Genomic DNA, 20,000 nt, shown 5'->3' on the forward strand with positions numbered 1-20,000 from the left:
CAATCTTGTCAGATTGATGTTGTACTGGTGGAGTCTATGAATAAAAGAACTTCTGATGAAGTTGTTATGGCGACCGAGAACGTGTTGTGTACATCAGGGGAACATGCTCGTCTCACAAAGTATAAAACAGCAGAAGTTAAACTGCATTGATCAGTCAGCTGTTCCACAGAAAGGATCCTGGTGAGGCTGAGTTCCTCTGGAGTAACGTACAGCAGCAGAAACCAACAGTTAGTTTCCATACAGCTGATGCATGCTGGTGCTTCTTTGGTGCTTCTTTGGTGTTTCTTTGGTGCTTCTTTGGTGTTTCTTTGGTGCTTCTTTGGTGTTTCTTTGGCGCTTATTTGGTGCTTCTTTGGCGTTTCTTTGTTGCTTCTTTGGCGCTTATTTGGTGCTTCTTTGGTGTTTCTTTGGTGTTCTTTGGCGCTTCTTTGGCGCTTCTTTGGTGTTTCTTTGGCGCTTCTTTGGCATTTCTTTGGCGTTTCTTTGGTGCTTCTTTGGTGCTTCTTTGGCATTTCTTTGTTGCTTCTTTGGCGCTTATTTGGTGCTTCTTTGGTGCTTCTTTGGCGCGTCTTTGGCGTTTCTTTGGCTTTTCTTTGATGTTTCTTTGGTGCTTCTTTGGTGTTCTTTGGCATTTCTTTGTTGCTTCTTTGGCGCTTATTTGGTGCTTCTTTGGTGATTCTTTGGTGTTTCTTTGGTGTTTCTTTGGTGTTTCTTTAGCGCTTCTTTGGCATTTCTTTGGCGTTTCTTTGGTGCTTCTTTGGTGATTCTTTGGCATTTCTTTGGCGCGTCTTTGGCGTTTCTTTGGCTTTTCTTTGGCGTTTCTTTGGTGCTTCTTTGGTGCTTCTTTGGCGCTTTGGCATTTCTTTGGCGTTTCTTTGGTGCTTCTTTGGTGCTTCTTTGGCGCGTCTTTGGTGTTTCTTTGGCTTTTCTTTGATGTTTCTTTGGTGTTTCTTTGGTGCTTCTTTGGTGTTTCTTTGGTGCTTCTTTGGCGCTTCTTTGGCATTTCTTTGGTGCTTCTTTGGCGCTTCTTTGGTGCTTCTTTGGTGTTTCTTTGTTTTTTTCATACTGGAGTGTATTCCTTGTTTCCTCAGAGGTTTCTTTCTGAAAAACAATTTGCTCCTGCGGGACGGTATCATTTCTGAATAACTGCCACTTCTCTCCCTTTACCTCGGCCGCTCTCCGTTTCTGCCTCTCCAGTGCGTGTTCCGGATGCCGGGGTCTACATGGTGGGCATGGCTGTGTTTCCTACCCATAATCCTTTGCACCATGCTCCATCCTCTCGCCCCTCTGCGCCACCACCTCCCAGGAGTGGCATAGAGGTCAGTCTCAGCTTGTTTCTTCTTACTCATCATTGACTGTTTCTTCTCAAATGTTCTTGAACTTATTTCTCTTTCATTTTCCTTTCAGATGCTGTTGTTCCCGGCGCTGACCTTCCTTCAGGCCGGCCGTCTGTCCTCCCTAGAATTTGTCACTCGGAAGTTCAGCTCACAAATTCACGTCCGATTCCAGACGTACAGACCTCACTGTCCCAGCATGCACCTGCTGCTACCAGGTGTGGAACACACACACTCACTCACACACACACACACACACACACACACACACACACACACACACACACACACACACACACACACACACACGAGGCAGATTCAGACTGTGCACACGCGCCCAGTGAGTGTCAGCAGGTGTTAGAGAACCCGTATAAGCCAGCTGAGCCCACACCTCCGTTAGACGGACACATCCTCACACTGAGCGGCCTCAAACATGTTTGTTCAGTGACCATGAAAGAAAAGTTTGAATGGAGACAGAAAGGAGAGCAAAGAAAACCAAGAAAACAAGGTCACGTCTCTGTTCAGCGCTTCGCGTCCTCGTCCGAGATCACCAGACACACGACGACGTGTGAAATCAAGAGAAGCAGAGAAGATGAGATACAGAAATCCAGAGAGAAACGCAGCTTGTTCAGGACGAGCGAGCACATTTCCCGCAAAGCTTTGGTCTTCAGTTTGTGCAGTGAAGGAAGGAGAAATAATAAGATCATTCAACTGGAATATTAATGACACCTGAGACCCAGTTTCCACGACCCCACTCAGAGACGGACATCAGCCCGGCTCACTTCATCACGTTCAAACATGTTGATTTCACCCCTTTGATCCGGTTTGATCCGAAACACAGTGACACCTTGTTGTCTTGTTTTTTTTGTAGTTTCACTTCCAAATATCTTTATTTTTTTTATTTTTTTCATGAAGCTGATAAATCGACTTTTTTGTTTAATAGCTCTATATTTTTTTATTATGTTGTGTATTTTTATGGATTAAACTACCTATTAGAGTCAAAAATAGCCAATAAAAGGACAAATAAATAAATAATTATTTTTGAATAACAAAGAACATGCGTGTAATGTGTCAGGTTGTGGAGGTCCGGCGTGTTCTCCGCTGGCTGTTTGTGTCCCCAACGCCACGCGTGGTGCTGATCCAGCCGGGTGCTCCCGACTGCAGCAGTGGTGTCCCTTCCAGCAACTGTGCCTGTCCCTCTCCAGTCCCTGCCCGCCGTCCTCCTGTCCGAACTGCACCGTCGGTCACCGCCTGCCCGCTGGGACGCTAAGGCCCCGATACGCGCTGCAGAACGAGGCGGTCTTCACTCTGCCAGCAGGACCAGCTGCACACGTTCTGGTAAACAGCCTTTAAACTGCAGTTCACTGACAGACAGCCTTAATTTCAGGGTGTTTACAACCAGATTGGATCAACATTTAAAGAGTTACAGATGTCGTGCAAGACCTGCCATTTTGTTGAAAAAAGACATTTATTTGCAGACAAGGCTGTGAAATTATAGCTCCATCTGTCTGATCTTTGCCTCCGAAACTCTCCTGATCCTGACTTCTCCCAGATACAAGAGCAGCTGGAGGACATCCTGGTGTCGCACGGTGACATAATCGCCCTGCAGCACGATGCCGGCCCATCCTCCCTTCTCAGCTGCCAGTCTTCTCCACACTCTCCGGGGCAACAACCTGTTTTAGCCCTCAACCAATCAGAGTGGTTCTGGATCAACAACACCAGACAGTCAACAGACGCTTCAGATGAGCCTGTGCCCGACCCGGAGCTGGACGTGGAGGCGCTGGTGGCGGACGGCGGGGGAGGCTGGCTGGAGGAAGCAGTGTGCCCCGTCAGAGTGCTCTATGTGGGACAAAGTGAGACGCAGCTGCAGGGAGCTCAGATGTCTGCTGGTCTGCCACAGCCGGGACTCTACAGCCTGCTGGTAAGTCATCACAGGTGCACCTCATATCCCAGCATGCATCTGGCCACACTGTTGAGTTTTTAACACCAATGTTAACTTTCAAACATTTTGTGGTAGGAGTTTACTCTCTTGTGATTTCAAAGGTTTTTAAATTTTGTGTTTTTACTATCAGAAAAAGTCAACCAATGAACAAGCGATAGACAGTCCGTTTGGTATTTGTGTCTTTATTTCCTACAGCTGTATTTCTTGTGTGTTTCCATAATAATTAAGACCCAATGTAATTAACCTTCAGGTGACCTCTGCCGAGCCATCATACCCAACCTCAGCGTCGTGCCCGTTACGGGTGGTGCCTCCTCTGGGTTTGATGATCCTCCACCCCCCCGCACGTAATGGCACCATCTACCTGCAGCCCAATGACACCCACCTTCTGCTCCGTGTGCAGTCTCGCTACCAAACCAGGGCGTCTCGGAGCGGCAGTAATCGCAGTGTGACCTTTCACCTCGAGTGTCCGCCTCAGTTTTGGTCCAGTCCCGCTGTCTGTCAGCCGGGGCCGAGCTCGGGGTCAGGGGTCGAGGTCGCAGAGCCCAGCATGTACGCAGTGCTGGAGCTGAGTCTGGGAAGGGAGGAACGCAGTGGTCCAGTGCAGGTGGAGCTGGAGGCCCACAACAACGTGACGGAGGCCAGCCTGATGGTGGTGGTTCACCTGGAGGAGCCACTCAGAGGACTGGCGGTGCAGCCGCATCCTGCTCACAGGGTGCTGATGGAGTCGGTCGTGGTGAGTGTGTGTGTTTATTTAACTGATAGTTGTGTTCAGAGTTCATATTTGATCTGGATATTCTATATATTGTACTCTGTGTGTGATTTAGAGCTACACAGCGTCGGTGTGTGAAGGCTCCAGTCCCACATTTAAATGGACTGTGGATGACAAGCCCTACTTCACCTATTACAACACAGTCCTCAACGTCATCTACCAGCACGCTGCAATCTACAAGCTCACAGTGAGTCATGTTTTCATTCAGCACCAATCAAACATGCCCAAATATTCACTCTTTTTATTGTTTGTTTTCGATACCCAGATTTCCAATGAGGCATTCAAAGACTAAATGTCTGCAACATATATGAAAAAGTTACGATTTCTATTGTGATTTTTAACTTTTATCTTGTGCTTGAACAGTTTTCCTGTTATTAATCAGGCATTTTGCTGCACAAACTAAATGGAAAAGTGAAAAATATAGAGCAGCATAAAACCTGTCAGCATCTAAAAACATTGATTTCAAACATGTTTTGTTTTCTAGATTTTTATTTTTGACACTTTCTGCTAATTACTTTATTAAAAAGAAATCTGTTGCACTTGGTAGTCTGTAATTCATGATTTTGTACTAATGCAGCTGTCAGCGTCAAATTAGTCAAATAATTGTTGGTCTGTAAATGTCATCTGTGAAAAACAGCTCGTCAAGTTATTGTCTTCAAACTGTCTGTTTCATCTGACCAATAATCCAACATGCAAATCCATTCATTTTATTTTTATAAACCAGCTTATTTTGGGCTATTTGAACTGATAGATGTTAAACATTGAATGAAAGGATAGATCATAATCAGAATAGTTGCAGGTTAATCTACTAGAGACTTTTATAGGTCACATTGTGTGTTTGAATATGTGAGTTAATGAGCTGTGAGTTAATGAGCTGTGACTTCTCTCCCAGGTGACGGCCATGAACCACGTCAGCGCGCTCACTGAGCACTTCAACGTCACCGTGGACCGGCTGCAGCCGATGGCCAACCTGGCGGTGAGGGGGGTGCCGGACGTGGTCCCTCAGGGCTCCACGCAGACTCTCACCACCTCGGTGCTCCTCGACATGTCTGTGGCCGCCACCTTCCGGTACGAACCATCTGGGGGTGAAAGGTCGGGGATAGACAGCAGCATGGATAGATAAACAGCTTAAAGCTTCATCCACTGTGGTATTTAAATGCAAAGTCTGGATCCAAAAAAAAGGCCTGTATGTCTCTTATTGTCCTTTATGTCTGCAGGCGGCGTGAAAACAGTGCATCTGTTAGTTGGTGACGAGTCCTTTCTTCTCCTCTATCAGTCTCTCTGTGTTTCTGTGCTCTTTTCTCTGGTTGTTTCTTCCTCTGTGCCTTAATAGTTCTGCAGAAGTCGACTCAGAGCGGAGTCTTGGATTTATAACTGTGGTTTGCGAAGATTGCTGACAAGAATTTTCCCCTCAGCGTGGCTGTTTCCCCTCGACATGTTTTTTTTCTTCCACTCTTTCTATTTCACTCGTTTAACTCCCTCCTTTTTTTTTTTCTTCACTTTCCCACCCTCTCAGCTTTGGAGCACTTTTTCACTTCTACTCTCCCTCCACTCTTCCTATTGTTGGTCCAGAGAGGCTTCCTGAGTTTAGAGTTTCCACTTCTCCTCTTCCAAAACCATCTATTGCGTCGTCAGAAAAGATTCATACTTTTCAGCTTTCCAGTGTCTGCATATGTTAGTGTGTTTGTACTGGTATTACTCACGTTGTGGGGACATAAATCTGTTTACATGATCACATTGTGGGGACTAAAGGCATGTATTTCTCTGAAGCTGTTTTTCGTCTCTCTTATGATGCAGATGGTCTTTTGGTGACGGTGGATACAAGGAGGTTGAATACAAGCCTCCGTACCCCCCCTCCCTCCTCTGTGCAGAATCACCCAATCAAATCCTGCTTAGCAACAACATCACCTATATCTACTCTCAACCAGGTAACCCCTCCCCTGACGTTCCAACATACAGTCATGACGAATGGAGCGTGAGCCAATTTTATGCCGATAATAACATATTGCTCAATTTAGCTCCCTTTCCTTATGACTCTTTTTTCCCCTCGTTGTGTACAGGAATATACACGGCGCTGGTTTCAGTGTCGAATCGTTACGAGAACATCAGTCAAAGCATCAACATGAGCGTCTACAGCATCCTCACTCGTGTCGATATACAAACGGAGCCGCAGCTCCTCCTCGCACGCAAACCAGCAGATTTCGAAGCTCACCCGCTGCCCTCCCCGTACGGCATTCACTACGACTGGCACTTTGGAAACACTTCTGCCGCGCTGCAAGGTCGCCGCGTGGCGTACACCTCCGAACGGAGCGGCGTCTTCACTGTCTGCGTGTCAGTAAACAACACCATCAGTTCCACAGAGGCTTGTGCTGAGATGTTTGTGTATGAGGAGATCGAACACCTGACGGCTGAGAGCTCGTCTCCCACGGAGCTTCATAGTCCCACCAGGGTGCAGGCGCATCTCGAGTCAGGGAATAACATCACGTGGACCTTCTCGATGGGTGACGGTAAAATCTACACGACATCTGAGCCTCGCGTGTCCCACAGCTACGTCAAAGACGGCAACTACACGGTAAACGTGACTGCCGTGAATGCTGTGAGCTCCGGCTGGACCGTCCTTCCGGTTCACGTGTTTGTCTTTCAAGTCATAAAGATGGAGCCGTCTGGATGTGTCCAAGAGCGGACCACTGTCAACTTTCAAGCCTGGGTGTCCGGGAACGCGTCGCTCCACCTGTACGAGTGGAGCTTTGGGGATGGAAGTCCCAACGAGACACACCACGGCAACCCCAGAGTGTCACACACCTACAGGACGAGTGGGAACTACCACCTCGCCCTGCTGCTCTCCAGCGGCGTCAACAATGCCACCAAGGCCAACTTCTTCAACTGGGTGTGTGTGCAGCCAGCTTTAACCAACATCAGCCTGACTGCTGAGATGTCCCATCACGCTGTGGGGGAGGAAATGTGGTTCCGGGTCAGAGCTGAGCCAGAATTTAACTACAGCTACCAGTGGGACTTTGGTAGAGAGGAAGATCCGGTGCTGGTCCGTGGTTCTGGGAACGTCATGACAACGTATAGAAACCCAGGTCGTTACATGGTGACGGTCAATGTTTTCAATAACATCTCTGTCAGTAATGCCAGTGCTGTGATTGAGGTTCTGATGCCCATTGGACCCGTTCTTATCCACCATAATGGCACAAAGTACAATAACCTGACTCTTGGAGCAGCGTACACCTTCAGGACCGCTTCATTGGCCTCCAATGTCACTTATATCTGGAATTTTGGAGACGGAAATGTGCTCACAGGCCAGAATATCGTCCACACCTACAACATCTCGGGGAACTACAACATCTCCCTGAAAGCAGCCAACACGGTGAGCCAGAATCAAACCGTTTCAGCCGTTGCTGTGCTGGCGCCGATCCGAGGGTTGACGGTCAACGCCAGCTTGGTGATCGTCCCCCTCAATGCTTCGGTCCACTTTGAGGCCCAGCTGGAGGAGGGAGATGGTGTCCGGTTCTCCTGGATACTGTGTGACCGCTGCACCGCCATCCCAGAAACACACACCATGTTCTACACCTTCCGCTCCGTTGGCACGTTCAACATCATTGTGACGGCGGAGAATGACGTCGGAACAGCGCAGGCGAGCATCTTCCTGTCCGTCCAGCGTGAGTTGGAGGGCCTGCAGATCTTAGCAGAGGAGATTGGTGACGGTGAAGGCACCGGATTGGACAGCTGTTGCTTCGCTACCAACCGTGTTCTCCACCTTCAAGCCGGATTGAAAGAAGGTACCAACATGACCTTTACTTGGAACATCATCCGGGAGCTCGACCCCGTCAGCTCCTTCAACGTAAGCATGAAGACTGTAGAGCTGAATTTCTCCAAGCCGGGTCCGTGTGAAATCTTCCTCCGGGCAGCCAACCTCCTGGGCCAGCTGTCCGTCAACAGAACCATCCACTTCCTGGAACCAGCTGGAGGTGTGTACCTGCAGACCACCGCCCGCCCCGTTGCAGTCGGTGCTTCAACAAACTTGACGGCTCTGACTAGCCAAGGCTCAGATCTGCAGTATCGCTGGTCGGTGGACGGGAACGCGCTTCAGTGGACCAAGTCGTGGAAGAGACACACCTTTAACAGTCCCGGACAAAAACAAGTTACTGTGGAGGTCTTCAACGAGGTCAGTTCAGAGGTCGTGTCAGAGATTGTCAATGTCCAGGAAGTGATTTCTGGGCTGAGCTTCACAGCCTCCAATGTGACGGAGCAGAGCTACGTAGCAGCAGGCATCAGCATCGCGCTGGAAGGGGCGGCGCTGACGGGAACCAATGTGACGTGGACGTGGCTGCTGGAGGGAAGAACACAAACAGGGAGGAGCACTTCTCTGGTTTTCCAGGAGCCAAAGACAACCATCGTTGCTTTGAATGCGACCAATGATGTCAGTGGGCAGCTGGTTTCCAGGGAGTTCTTTGTTCAGGAAAGGATTCAGGGGTTGGATCTGAGGGCAAGTAAGAACCACGTAGCAGTCGACGAAAAGGTGGAGTTCACCATTTCCATGGCGGCGGGTTCTGACGCTCATCTGATCCTCAGCATCAGCGGTGACGCCACAGTTATCCCTCAGCCCAACCAGACCTACACCCACGTGTTCACCAGGGTGGACACGTACATGGTGAACCTGACGGCTCACAACCAGGTAACGTATGAACACATGAATCAAGTACATTCTGGGAATCAATTCTCCTTCAGTCTGATATGACATAAAACTGATTTTTAACACTAAAAATAAGCGTTATATAAACTACACACATTTACTCGGACAGTCCAGTGACACTATTCTCTGCACACAGTAGGAACCTCATGGCCTCACTGGCCTTTACAGACATGAGTATTGATCAGATTATTAATATTTGCTGTCAAACATTAAGTTATTTGAAGCAAAAGGTCATTTAAAGCCACACAGGAATAAAACCGACTACGGCGCCACCAACCAAACACGAACACATGAATCTCACTCAGAAAATACAGGATGGAAGCAGCTCAGTGGACTGCAGCACACAAAATGCATTGTATCATAATAATTTGGGAAACTTAATGTCATAGGTATATAGTGATTTAGCAGGAATCTGAACATTCTTATTACTCAAGAAGTAACTCAAACTAATACAGTGCACGTATTTGTACGCGCTGTTGTGTGTTTCAACGTGACGATCCAGGTGAGTTCCAAGACGTGGCATATCCAGGTGAAGGTGATGGAGCCGGTGCGTGGACTCTCCATCCAGGGAAGCTGCGCAGCGATCCCTGTCGGGAAGACCAAAATGTTTGTGGCCAACATCCTGACGGGAAAACCCGTCCGATTCCTGTGGACTTTTGATCTGCACCTTCACAAGGTGCCTCGCTTTGGCAAAGAGGTGCGGTCACTCTCATATTAAAGCCTTCATGATGGAGACATCAAATATTACAGTGAATGGTGATGTATGACTATAAATCCCACGACTCCAGGTGCTCTACACGCCAGAAGAAGCAGGTTTACTGACCATCTACCTGAAGGCATTGAACAACCTGCAAGGTCAGAACACCACAAGTTACATCCTGGTGCAGAACGTGCTGAAGTCTGCGGTCCTGTACGCGGTGCCGCGGGACACCTTCATCAACAAGATGGTGACCCTGATGGCCTCCGTCACACCCAGATCCAATCCTGTGGAGTGCTTGTGGGACTTTGGTGACGGATCCTCACCGGTTCACAGCAACTCCACAACTGTGCGTTATGAGTACAGACAGCCAGGACATTATCTGGTCAAAGTACGTTTCTTTGAATTACATTATTATTCGCTCATCTATGTATCGTTATTGTATATGTATTGAATCACTGATGCTGCATGCTAAAGTTTGACGTCCTCTCTGGAGGTTTCACCTGTTTGTGTATTCCTTGCCAGACCAACTGCAGTAACCTGGTGAGCTGGGTGTTGGCGCAGGTGGAGGTGAACATCAGTGTGTTGGAGTGTGAGGAGCCTGAGGTGCAGGTGGTTCAAGCCCCCCGCCTCGCCATCTGGCGCTCGCAGCCCACGTCAGTGGAGGCCAGCGTCAACCTGAAAGGCTGCATACGCTACGGAGCTCAGTACCTGTGGCAGATACTCTCCACCTCCTCCTGTGATAATGAAGTGATGAAGGACCACCCTGCGCCCCCTGGGGTGGCATCTCAGCCCGTCCCAGAAATTCACCTGCCGGCAGAGGTAGACGTGCGGCGGCTGCAGCTGTCGTTGCCTAAGATGGTTTTGTCAGCAGGGAACTACTCCTTGGTGTTCTCTCTGTCGTATGAAGGCGTGCCGCTGAGGAAGGCGGCCTGTCTGGTACTCAGCATCATGGCTGCCAGGTCAGTAGACAAACACACACCGACCCTGTACAGCAGCACATTACACCCCCCTCCTTCATTTAGGTTAGTATTTACTCATTTACTTAGTTTTAGTTTGGTAATTATTTGCATTTACATGACAAGATATTACATCTTTTAACATTAATATGGCTAATTAATATGACTTCTATTCTATTAGATCCTTAGACATGGACCATCAGTGATGTGAAATTCAAGCTGTAATCCACCCAACATATTTGCCACCTGTTGGTTGACTTACTTTAATAGAGATTCTTTTCAGAATGTCACAGATGTTTTTCCCAAAATACTGAACTGACTAAATGGGCAACAATAATATAAAATTGATATTAGATCAGTTTCAGCTCTGCAAAGAGATCACTTGTGGCATCACGATGCCGAAAGCGTTCAGAGAAAACCTCCCCAGCAGCTTCCTCCACGTGGTCATCTGCTCACAATATTGTCGACATTAAGGAGGTGTGATCACGTCTGCAAAGATGTTTACATGCATCTCTGCAGAAGTATATCAACTCTGTTTATCTTTAGAACAAGTATTTTATAACTAGTTGGGGTAAGAGATTGCCAAGAATCTGAAATTTGTGCAACGTTAACTAAAACAGCTCATTTATATCAGGGCTTAAAAGATTATTGTTTATGTCGGCTTTTAAATACGTAACCGCAATTATAATGTTGTTTAAGTTTCTGAAAAGCACTTTGAACTGCTCTCGGTTTTTTTATTGTCTTAAATATGCTAATCTAATTTATTCTTAATATCTTATTTTTAATGTATTTCTCTGCCTTTGCGAAGCAGTTTGAACTGCGTCCTTTAAATGCCGTTTTAATTTTAAATGTATTTCTATATCTCTGTAAATCACTCTGAATAGCTTTGCACAACGTACATATAAATAAACTTGGCTTGCCTTTTTCTCTGTTAATCGTCGTTGTCAGACTGATGCCCATCATCGAAGGGGGCACCTACAGGGTGTGGTCGAGGACGCAGGACCTGCAGCTCAGTGCAGAGCAGTCTTATGATCCCAACATGGACCTGGACAGCCAGTCGCTGCTCCACTACCACTGGGAGTGTCAAAGCACCTCCAAGGTAAGAACGGCCCGAAGCCACCGTGACTTCACATGTTATCGGTCTGTGTCAGTGTCTCTTTTCTATCTAAATGTAGAAAGACCAAGAAAAGGAGAATCAGAAAAGGAGCTATTTAGCTCTTCAGCAGCATCAATGTAGAGGTCTCTTGAAAATGAGAATATTAGTTATTACAGGAAATGCGAGCTATTGTTTAATATATAGCAGTTAGTAAATTGCATGTTTAAGTATAAAGTAGAGCAGTGAATGGTGTGTTAAGTCTGTGTTTAAGCAAATTTCTCTGCTCCTGGCCAGACAGAAGTCTCTGTGTTTTCTCAACATTTAGTTTGAGTCTAATACAAATGAAAGTGTGAAATTGTCAATATTTTTTTACTGTTGTATTGATGATTCATGAAACAGAGTTTGGAGGACGAACATGAATCTGTGGAGAAGTTCTGTAACGTCATCTGTTCCCGGGTTCTGTAACTTGCCTCCAGAGAAGTTTGTTGTTTCGTGACAGTTTTCGACAGGTTGTTAATGTGTCTGTCGAGTGTTGAGTTTATGCTTTTGTGTGTGTTTATTTAGTCAGTTCCTCCAGGAAATCTTGTGATCGCAATATTTGATGCAAATTCAAACTATCTCAAAAATATTTGCAGGAAGTAGCAATTTTGCAAAATTAACACAATTTACTTGCAATGAAAGTTGTGAATAGAAGCTCTGCTGAGCATGAAGTGAGCCGTTCCAAACAAAACTGGTTTTATCAACAAAAATAATTCATCAGTTATAGTCAGCAGGACTCCTCAAACTCTCCTCTCATCATCAAAACAAACCACAACAATGGCCAAAACTCGCTTTATGGAAAGCTGGTCTTCACACAACTCAATGTTCCCACTTTCTTGCATCTGTCTAATCATCCATTATGTTTTACATTACATCGGTTTATTCATCCTTACAGTTCTAAGAGATTGCACTTTATATTAGTGCACACAGTATTTGTATTTAATATTTATATTACAGAATATGTAGTAGACGTGTTCTTTATTGCAGTCAGAAGCTGTGTCATTTGAAGGAACCAGGAATTTCTTTTATAACTCTGACCTCATGGTTCTTTAAGTTCATAAAAAAAAAGAAAAAAGAAGAGAACTAAAATATTTCCACATATTTCTGGGAAGTGTCGTCTGCTTTTCATCATAGGCAGTGATTACATAAGACTGCTGATTCATTAGTTATTAGTTTAAAAAAAAAAAAAAAAAAAAAAAGGCTTGACCTGCAATTTTTGGCAATTCACGCAATATTAACCACCAAAAAAAAGAAATCACACAAAACTGCAATATTTGAGCAAAACTGATGACATAAAAACTCTGTGAAATCTTGGACTGTTTAGTGTTTTTCACACTCTATATTTTTGGCTGGGTGGGAACAGACAAACACCACAATATAAGACCCAGTGGGATGGGTGTGGCCAGCAGGATGGAGTGCGTGCCGTTGGATGTCCTCCTTTGTGAGGACTAGTGTGAGTTTGACAGTGAGGACGTTTAGTTGCCGGTCTTTGTTTTGGACCTTCAAACGCTGTTTGAGGGTTAAAATGTGTTTTCATGGTTTATGTTAAACTAGACGACAGTTGTAGTCAAATATTAGTCGTGATATTTAAGGTTAGAATAAAGTATCAAATACACCGTGTTGATGAAGATCCTCACACAGAGACACAAGTACAACGTGTGTGTGTGTGTGTGTGTGTGTGTGTGTGTGTGTGTGTGTGTGTGTGTGTGTGTGTGTGTGTGTTTGTGTTTGTGTTTGTGTGTGCGCGCTGCACATGTAAGCAGGCAAGCATTTAAAGAGTTATGGAACTGTTTAGAGATCAACTCGGCATTCCACAGCTGTTCCCCACCCTGACCATTACTCACACACACACACACACACACACACACACACAGACACACAGACACACACACAGACACACGCACGCACACACAGACAGACACGCAAACACACACAGACACACACAGACAGATACACAGACACAGAGCTGTGCAGCGCTGCTGATAAGGAGAGACTCTGTTCGTCCACAGAAAGTGAAATAGTTTTGTTTAGTAACAGCTGATCATAGTTGATGATAATTAACTGACATCAAAGAAAGAATCAGTCGTTAACATGAGTTTCTGTACAAAGTCGAGTTTGAGACGTTTGACGTGTCGTTACGGTTTAAATCATGAAGCACATCTCTACACTTTTCTCAGAAATCATCCTGTTCAGTAAAAATCACTAATGTACAAGTAGAGTTTCAAAATCTATAACCGTTGCCATGGAAACTGGCACACAAGGTGAGAAATGAACTCAGCAGTTCATTATTATTTTACCATAACGGCAGCAGTTATGGTAAAAGATCTGTAATGCTGCGAGCATGGGACACAACTTCTGATAAGTGAACTCCTGTTGAATCTGTTCTGCAGGTGGTGTTTTTTAGGAATATTTCTGAATCATCTCTTATCATCCAAAATATGAGTCTGAGTCCTGACAGCTGCTTCTACGCTGTTCGCTTTCATTTCTCTCCATCAGCTTTGCTGGATGACACAACGTCATGTTCTGCAACTGTCGTCACATCTGATTCCTGTTGTTCTGGTTTTGTACCCTCATGGTTGAAATTACCTTATTGTAAGTCGCTTTGGATAAAAGCGTCAGATAAATGTAATGTAATGTAATGTAATGTAATCTAATCTCTGCTTTCCCACCTGCACTCATTCTTCTCTAACAATCTGAACACAAGCACCTCTTATACATCCTCAAATGAGTCAGGAACTTCAAAACCGCAACTTCCCTCACAGTATATGTTGACTTCCGTTATATGACTTTGAAAATACAGTTCCAACAACGTGAGATTTAAACTGCTGAACCTCGAGAGCAAGAATCATTCCGAGTGTCGATATCAGTGTGCGTCTCAGTCGGTGAAGCACGATTAAAAACACTGGGAACTTTTTTTTTTAAACGATGAGATTTTTAGAAGGAATATAAAATAATAAAGATATGAAAGGGCTGGATGAAGTAAGGCTTCATAAACAAGGACTTCAAAGTCCATTCTAAAAGATTCAAGCCAGCAGTCTAGTATCATAAGAAACGGCTTTATTTTATTTAGCAGCAGCCTTCTGAAAGAACTCCTTTTTTTTTGTTGTTAATCCAGAAGTGCAAAAGAGCTCGTAATAAAAGCATTAATCAGAGTTTATCAGCATCGGTTACAAATGGTTTTACGTAAACAATGAAAAAAAAGGATTTTAGGACTTTGTTAAAAGACAAATCCATTTTAAATTCTAGAGTTTTGAATGAACAGATTGTGCCACTTGACTGACTTCCTCTTCTTTTATTTACTAGTGCATTAATTATCTCAATGCTCTTACAACCAGATACATCAAATGAAGTCTCTTTAAGTTAGTTCTGTCAGAATATTTCCAATTATTACTCCAAAGATCAATAATAAAAAAAAAACCTCTGTTCTGGTTTGGTTTAAAACTAACCGGTTTGATGAAGAAGAGGCTTTATGTTTTCAGGGTCCAGAGCACTGCTCCAGTCTGAACTTCGGCCTCGGCTCCAGCGGTCCCGTGTTGGGAATCTCTGGCTCCGAGCTGGAAGCTGGCGTTGAATACGCGTTCAAACTAACCATCAGCAAAGACGCCATGTCTCCGGAGTCCTCCACGCAGACGGTAAGAGACACGTCATCAACAACATTCATCTCCGGTAATCAATGTCCTCAAGTTATTAATAGTTAACAGGACCGTCACGATCGTAACATTGTAGTTGTCAATTATTGTCATACAAATAATTACAGCTTATGAAGAAGAGCATATAAATATAAAATATATTTCTGTTTGCCTTTTAGTCTTTCTAAAGTTAAATTTATTAAATTTGTGTGTGTTGTGTGTGTGTGTGTGTGTGTGTGTGTGTGTGTGTGTGTGTGTGTGTGTGAGAGAGACAGGTGCTCGTCCAAAGTGGCCACATCCCCATGGTGTATCTGGAGTGTGTGTCCTGTAAGGCTCAGTCCATGTACGAGGTGAGCCAGAACTCGTACGTCTACCTCAGAGGAACCTGCACCAACTGTCAGGGCTTTCACCGTGGGGTAAATACACACACACACACACACACGCACACACACACACACACACACACACACACACACACACACACACACACACACACACACACACACACACACACACACACGCTGACTGTGAGAATGAGGTCATCATACCAGTGGAGCCAGAGAGAATATCTTAAGTCCGAACGATGACAAGGAAGCAATTTGAAAGACAAAACAGTTGTCGAAAAGAACAACATTTAAATTCTGAATACTTAAAGAATACTGAGGTGAATTATGATATCCAGTATTATAATCTGACAGTAACACGATGCATGAATTCATCTCTCAGCATCATCAAAATATATTTCTTACCTTAGTTCATTTTAGAAAACAAGCAGTTCAAGGGAATATTTCTGAGAAATCCAGAAAAGAATCAAATGTGACAGTTTGAAATGACATCTTAATGCTGCTGCTGTTTTTGGTTTTATCCTCATTTCAAGGTAGAAAGTCTTTAATGTTTCTCATGTCTGCAAGCTAAATATGAAGCTACAGTCAACCAGCAGTCAGCTGATCTTTGCATGAAGTCTGGAAACAGGAAGTAAACTAAAGCACTAATTAACATATGTTATCTGGTTTGTTTAATCTGGACAAAATCGTTTAATCTTCTTTTAACTCTCAACAACTGAATATAAATTATATTTCCCAAAATGTTGAACTCCTCTTTCATAAATGTCCTGTGATGTTTGTCTTCTTCCCATCAAAGCCCGTCTTTCTTTAATCAGCTGCTCCACCGCTCACATTAACGCTGCGTTACAGCCTTCTTTCTCCACCATGAATCATTCATTTGTGTAATTGCAGCGCTCGTCACTGCTGGCTCCAAATATTTAGTCTGAATTAAGCTCATTAAAGTTATGCAAACAAATTCATAAATGAAGGATGCTGATGGAAGCTTTTAGGCTGGCTAACAACTGCTCATTTCATTTATTAATGGCTTTGTATCTTTAAGGAAGTTCCCAAACACAGCTTTCCATCACTAAAACTGTGCGTCTCCGTCCATCAGCGCTGGAGTGCGATGACGCTGCAGAACGAGACGCTGGTGCTGGACGCGTCCTCCACCACCACAGGAAGTGACGGCATGAACCTGGTGCTGCGGCAGGGCGTCCTGCGGCTCGGCGACTCCTACAACTTCACCCTGCACGTGACCGACAGCAGTTTAGACGGTGAGGGCGCCGCCTCCATCACGCTGCGCCACAACATGCCCCCGGCTGGTGGAGAGTGTCACCTGAGAGGCGGGGGGGAGGCGGGGGTGGAGTACGGGGATGGAGATGGGGAAGGGTGGAGGATACGCACGCTGCTGGACCGAGTCCACTTCAACTGCTCAGGTAGGAAGACGTTGCCGGCAACATGACGGGATTCTGTTCCTCTTGCTCATCAGCTGTTTGTTGTGATCATTTCTTCTTCTCCCCCCCTCCCCCCGCAGGTTACAGCGATCTGGGGGTGTCAGAGTCTCCCTTGGTCTACAGTCTGCTGGTGACGCGCTGCAGAGAAGACTACTGCGAGGACTTCTGCGTGTACAAGGGCAGCAGTCCGGAGCACTCGGCCTTCCTGCCTCCGGGCTTCAGCCCCGGCCGGCACCGTGTCGCTGTGTCCATCACCGTGGAGGACCACCAGGGAGCCGCCATCACTGCATTAAACAAGTAGCTCCATTTCTACTCCTTTAGTTCAGACAAGCCGCAGTGAGGCCGATTAAACCAGATTCAGTCCTTCTGTCGTCCCCTCAAGCCTCTACGTTACGAAAACATTTTAAATGGTTCAAGAAATCCATGTTTTGTTTTTTTAAACTGCTGACTTCTGATCTTCCTGGATTTAGCAGCAACTCCTGTAAAAGAGAGGAAAGCCTGTGCATCACTGTAGTGGTCCAAATATATACTCTTTGTTCTGTGTTGGTGTTCAGGTCCATTGAGGTTGTGCTGCCAGATCCTCCTCCTGAGTACAGCAGTCTTCCTCATTGGCTGTCTGAGCTGACAGACACCCAATTAAAGAAGCTGCTGGAGCAGGGAGACTCCCAGAGAGTCCGAGAGCTGTCGCTGGCTCTCATCACGGTCCTCAACGAGGTGAGAGAGGCCCAGCTGCCCCACATCGATTAATGCAATTATCCATCTAGTGACATATCAGGATTACTCACATCTGAATTTACGTTCTTCCAGTACGAGCAGACCAGGGAGTCGTCGCTCGGTGAGCGCAGTTACAGAGTCCGAGTCCGCAGCAACATCACCAGAGCTCTGACTGCTCTGGACCTGACGACTGTCAGCGACATCCAGCAGACCTCCGGCGCTCTGGCACAGTGCACAGTGAGCAGGGGGGTGGGGGGGTGGGGGGTGGGGGGCAAGAATAAATGATCAGGTGTGTTAACTGTGTGTGTGTGTGTGTGTGTGTGTGTGTGTGTGTGTGTGTGTGTGTGTGTGTGTGTTTTCCAGGCGGTGAGTCGAGAGTTCATCTGTGAGGAGTGTCAGAACAGCACTCTGAACAAGCTGGAGACGATGCTGGAGATTCTGCAGACGGACACCAAGCAGGGAACCGTCACACCGACGGAGATCGCAGATAACATCCTGAACATCATGGGTAGGAGAGAGCGTCGGGTGTCTCTGTGTTTCCGTCCTCACAACAGAGGAATGCTCACTGCTGTTACTTCTAACCAGCCTTCAAATCTGGACATTATGGTCTGTTGAAGCAGAACTTAGTCTGAAAGCATCTGCTGTAGAGCTACTACTGTTTTTTTAACGAGGTTTTGATGAGTCGGCACCTGATGGATGATGGATGATGGAATCAGATGACTGATCTGCATTAAGGATCTACTGAAGAATTTCACTTTTTCCCCAAATATAAGTAGCAGCGGTATGAGATGCAATCACAACACTTCTACACTTCCTTTTGCTCACATCAACACCTGACATATTGCATTTAGGATTTCCCTGTGGACTTGAGCAGACAGGGCACCTTAAACATTCTGTTGAACCTGTGACATCAGCAACAGACCACAAAGTGCTTCAGCGAGGAGTCAGACTGTCAACACGAGTTCTGCTGGGATGCTCTGAGATGACACTCGGGGTCTCCAACATGACAACATGGCTGCTCGCAGCCAGTTTCTTCCCCTGCAATGATCGTTTCACTCCGTCACTTCCTTCAGTTCTCCAGAATCTTTGCACAACATGTGACATCAGGTCCTGTCATGAAAACATGTAACACAGGTGCTCATGTTGATCAAGCTATCTAACCTGAAATCCTCCGTGATGAAGGGTTAGCATCGCGCTGCTCTACACGCATTACTGTGCTGCACGCAACAGCAACAGGAGCCTTTCCACTGCACCTCGTCTTCATCTAGAACAGAGAAACACTGAACACGAAGACCTTTGAGGGGAATAAGTTTGACAACATGATGTGAATCCTAAAGAAGCAGTTGCATCCATTCTGGAGAAAACAAACTCCAGCTGTAAGCGTGTCTCATCTCCTCCTCCCTCCAGGTGATCTGATCCATCAGGTGAGCCAGTCAACCTCCCACTCCTACCTCCAACCTCCCTACCTGGATTCCACCTCACTCCCCTCCTCCTCCTCATCCTCCTCCTCCTCCTCCTCCTCTTCCTTTTCCTCCTCCTCCTTCTCCTCCTCCTTCTCCTCCTCCTCCTCCTCTGGTGTGGAGCATGGAAACATTCTGTTGGATGCCTCGCCTTCATCACTGGAGCCGCATCCTCTGCGTGTGGCGGCCAAAGCTTACAGCCTGTCCTCGGTCCTCATGTTGATCCTCATGCACGCCCGCGTGCTCAACGAGGAGCCGCTGGTGCTGAGAGGAGCTGAGATCGCTGCCACTGGAAAGCTGGCGGACCCCCAGAGTCTGCTCTGCTACCATGGCAACAACAGTCCAGGTGCGCTCCTGTTTTCACTGTCATGAGTTGATATTTCTGTAGATGATAACTTTAATCAATTCATAATCCATAGAAACATAAACAGCACTGAGAAGAAAAATGTGCATCAGGACAGTTTCTGACAGTGTTTCATCTTTTCATCTCTTTATTTGAAGAGTGCCAGCGCTTCTCCATCCCCCGAGCTTTCAACAAGAGTCTCGGCAAGGCAGCCGCAGGAAACAGCATCATGCAGCTGCTTTTTCAGGTAACATCAGAAAACATCTCAGATGATGGAAACTACTAAGTCAAGTACAAAAGTCTGCTTTTGAACTTTCTCTTTCAACTTAAAGAAGGTGTCAGCGTGGAAGCTGCTGGCGGAGCGAACGCGCTCTGAGCTGGTGATACCGGACTTTTGGAGCAAATGTGGATACTAATATTAGAAAGTAAAAAAACATGTGGCTATCAAACACACAGATATGTAATTTATAATGTCAAACATGAAATCAGTGCAATGAGACAGTGAACTTCACTGTGAATGTAATAGTTATGAATAAATATAATAA

At 45.9% G+C, this 20,000-nt stretch overlaps 2 protein-coding genes across 2 annotated transcripts in view; both read left to right on the forward strand.

Moving 5' to 3' along the window:
- Positions 1–40, forward strand: part of LOC138192368 (polycystin-1-like) — a 44,247-nt gene extending 44,207 nt beyond the window's left edge. Inside the window, exon 3 of the mRNA XM_069139725.1 lies at positions 13–40. Coding sequence (XP_068995826.1) covers positions 13–40 — 28 coding nt within the window. The remainder of the gene's footprint in view (positions 1–12) is intronic.
- A 1,153-nt stretch (positions 41–1,193) lies between these two features.
- pkd1a (polycystic kidney disease 1a) overlaps positions 1,194–20,000 on the forward strand; it is a 44,597-nt gene continuing 25,790 nt past the window's right edge. The window contains exons 1-22 of the mRNA XM_069139800.1: positions 1,194–1,319; positions 1,408–1,552; positions 2,410–2,672; positions 2,887–3,255; positions 3,527–4,009; positions 4,101–4,232; positions 4,938–5,113; positions 5,843–5,973; positions 6,106–8,723; positions 9,244–9,438; positions 9,530–9,829; positions 9,964–10,400; positions 11,346–11,496; positions 15,012–15,164; positions 15,437–15,577; positions 16,599–16,920; positions 17,019–17,235; positions 17,493–17,652; positions 17,746–17,889; positions 18,016–18,160; positions 19,060–19,458; positions 19,614–19,702. Of these exons, the coding sequence (XP_068995901.1) occupies positions 1,224–1,319; positions 1,408–1,552; positions 2,410–2,672; positions 2,887–3,255; positions 3,527–4,009; positions 4,101–4,232; positions 4,938–5,113; positions 5,843–5,973; positions 6,106–8,723; positions 9,244–9,438; positions 9,530–9,829; positions 9,964–10,400; positions 11,346–11,496; positions 15,012–15,164; positions 15,437–15,577; positions 16,599–16,920; positions 17,019–17,235; positions 17,493–17,652; positions 17,746–17,889; positions 18,016–18,160; positions 19,060–19,458; positions 19,614–19,702 (7,266 nt within the window). The 5' untranslated portion in view covers positions 1,194–1,223. The remainder of the gene's footprint in view (positions 1,320–1,407; positions 1,553–2,409; positions 2,673–2,886; positions 3,256–3,526; positions 4,010–4,100; positions 4,233–4,937; positions 5,114–5,842; positions 5,974–6,105; positions 8,724–9,243; positions 9,439–9,529; positions 9,830–9,963; positions 10,401–11,345; positions 11,497–15,011; positions 15,165–15,436; positions 15,578–16,598; positions 16,921–17,018; positions 17,236–17,492; positions 17,653–17,745; positions 17,890–18,015; positions 18,161–19,059; positions 19,459–19,613; positions 19,703–20,000) is intronic.

This window comes from Embiotoca jacksoni, unplaced genomic scaffold (genome assembly GCF_022577435.1).
Source record: "Embiotoca jacksoni isolate LCO1_2020_lvr unplaced genomic scaffold, fEmbJac1.0.p SCAF_85, whole genome shotgun sequence".
Lineage (NCBI taxonomy): Eukaryota > Metazoa > Chordata > Actinopteri > Embiotocidae > Embiotoca > Embiotoca jacksoni.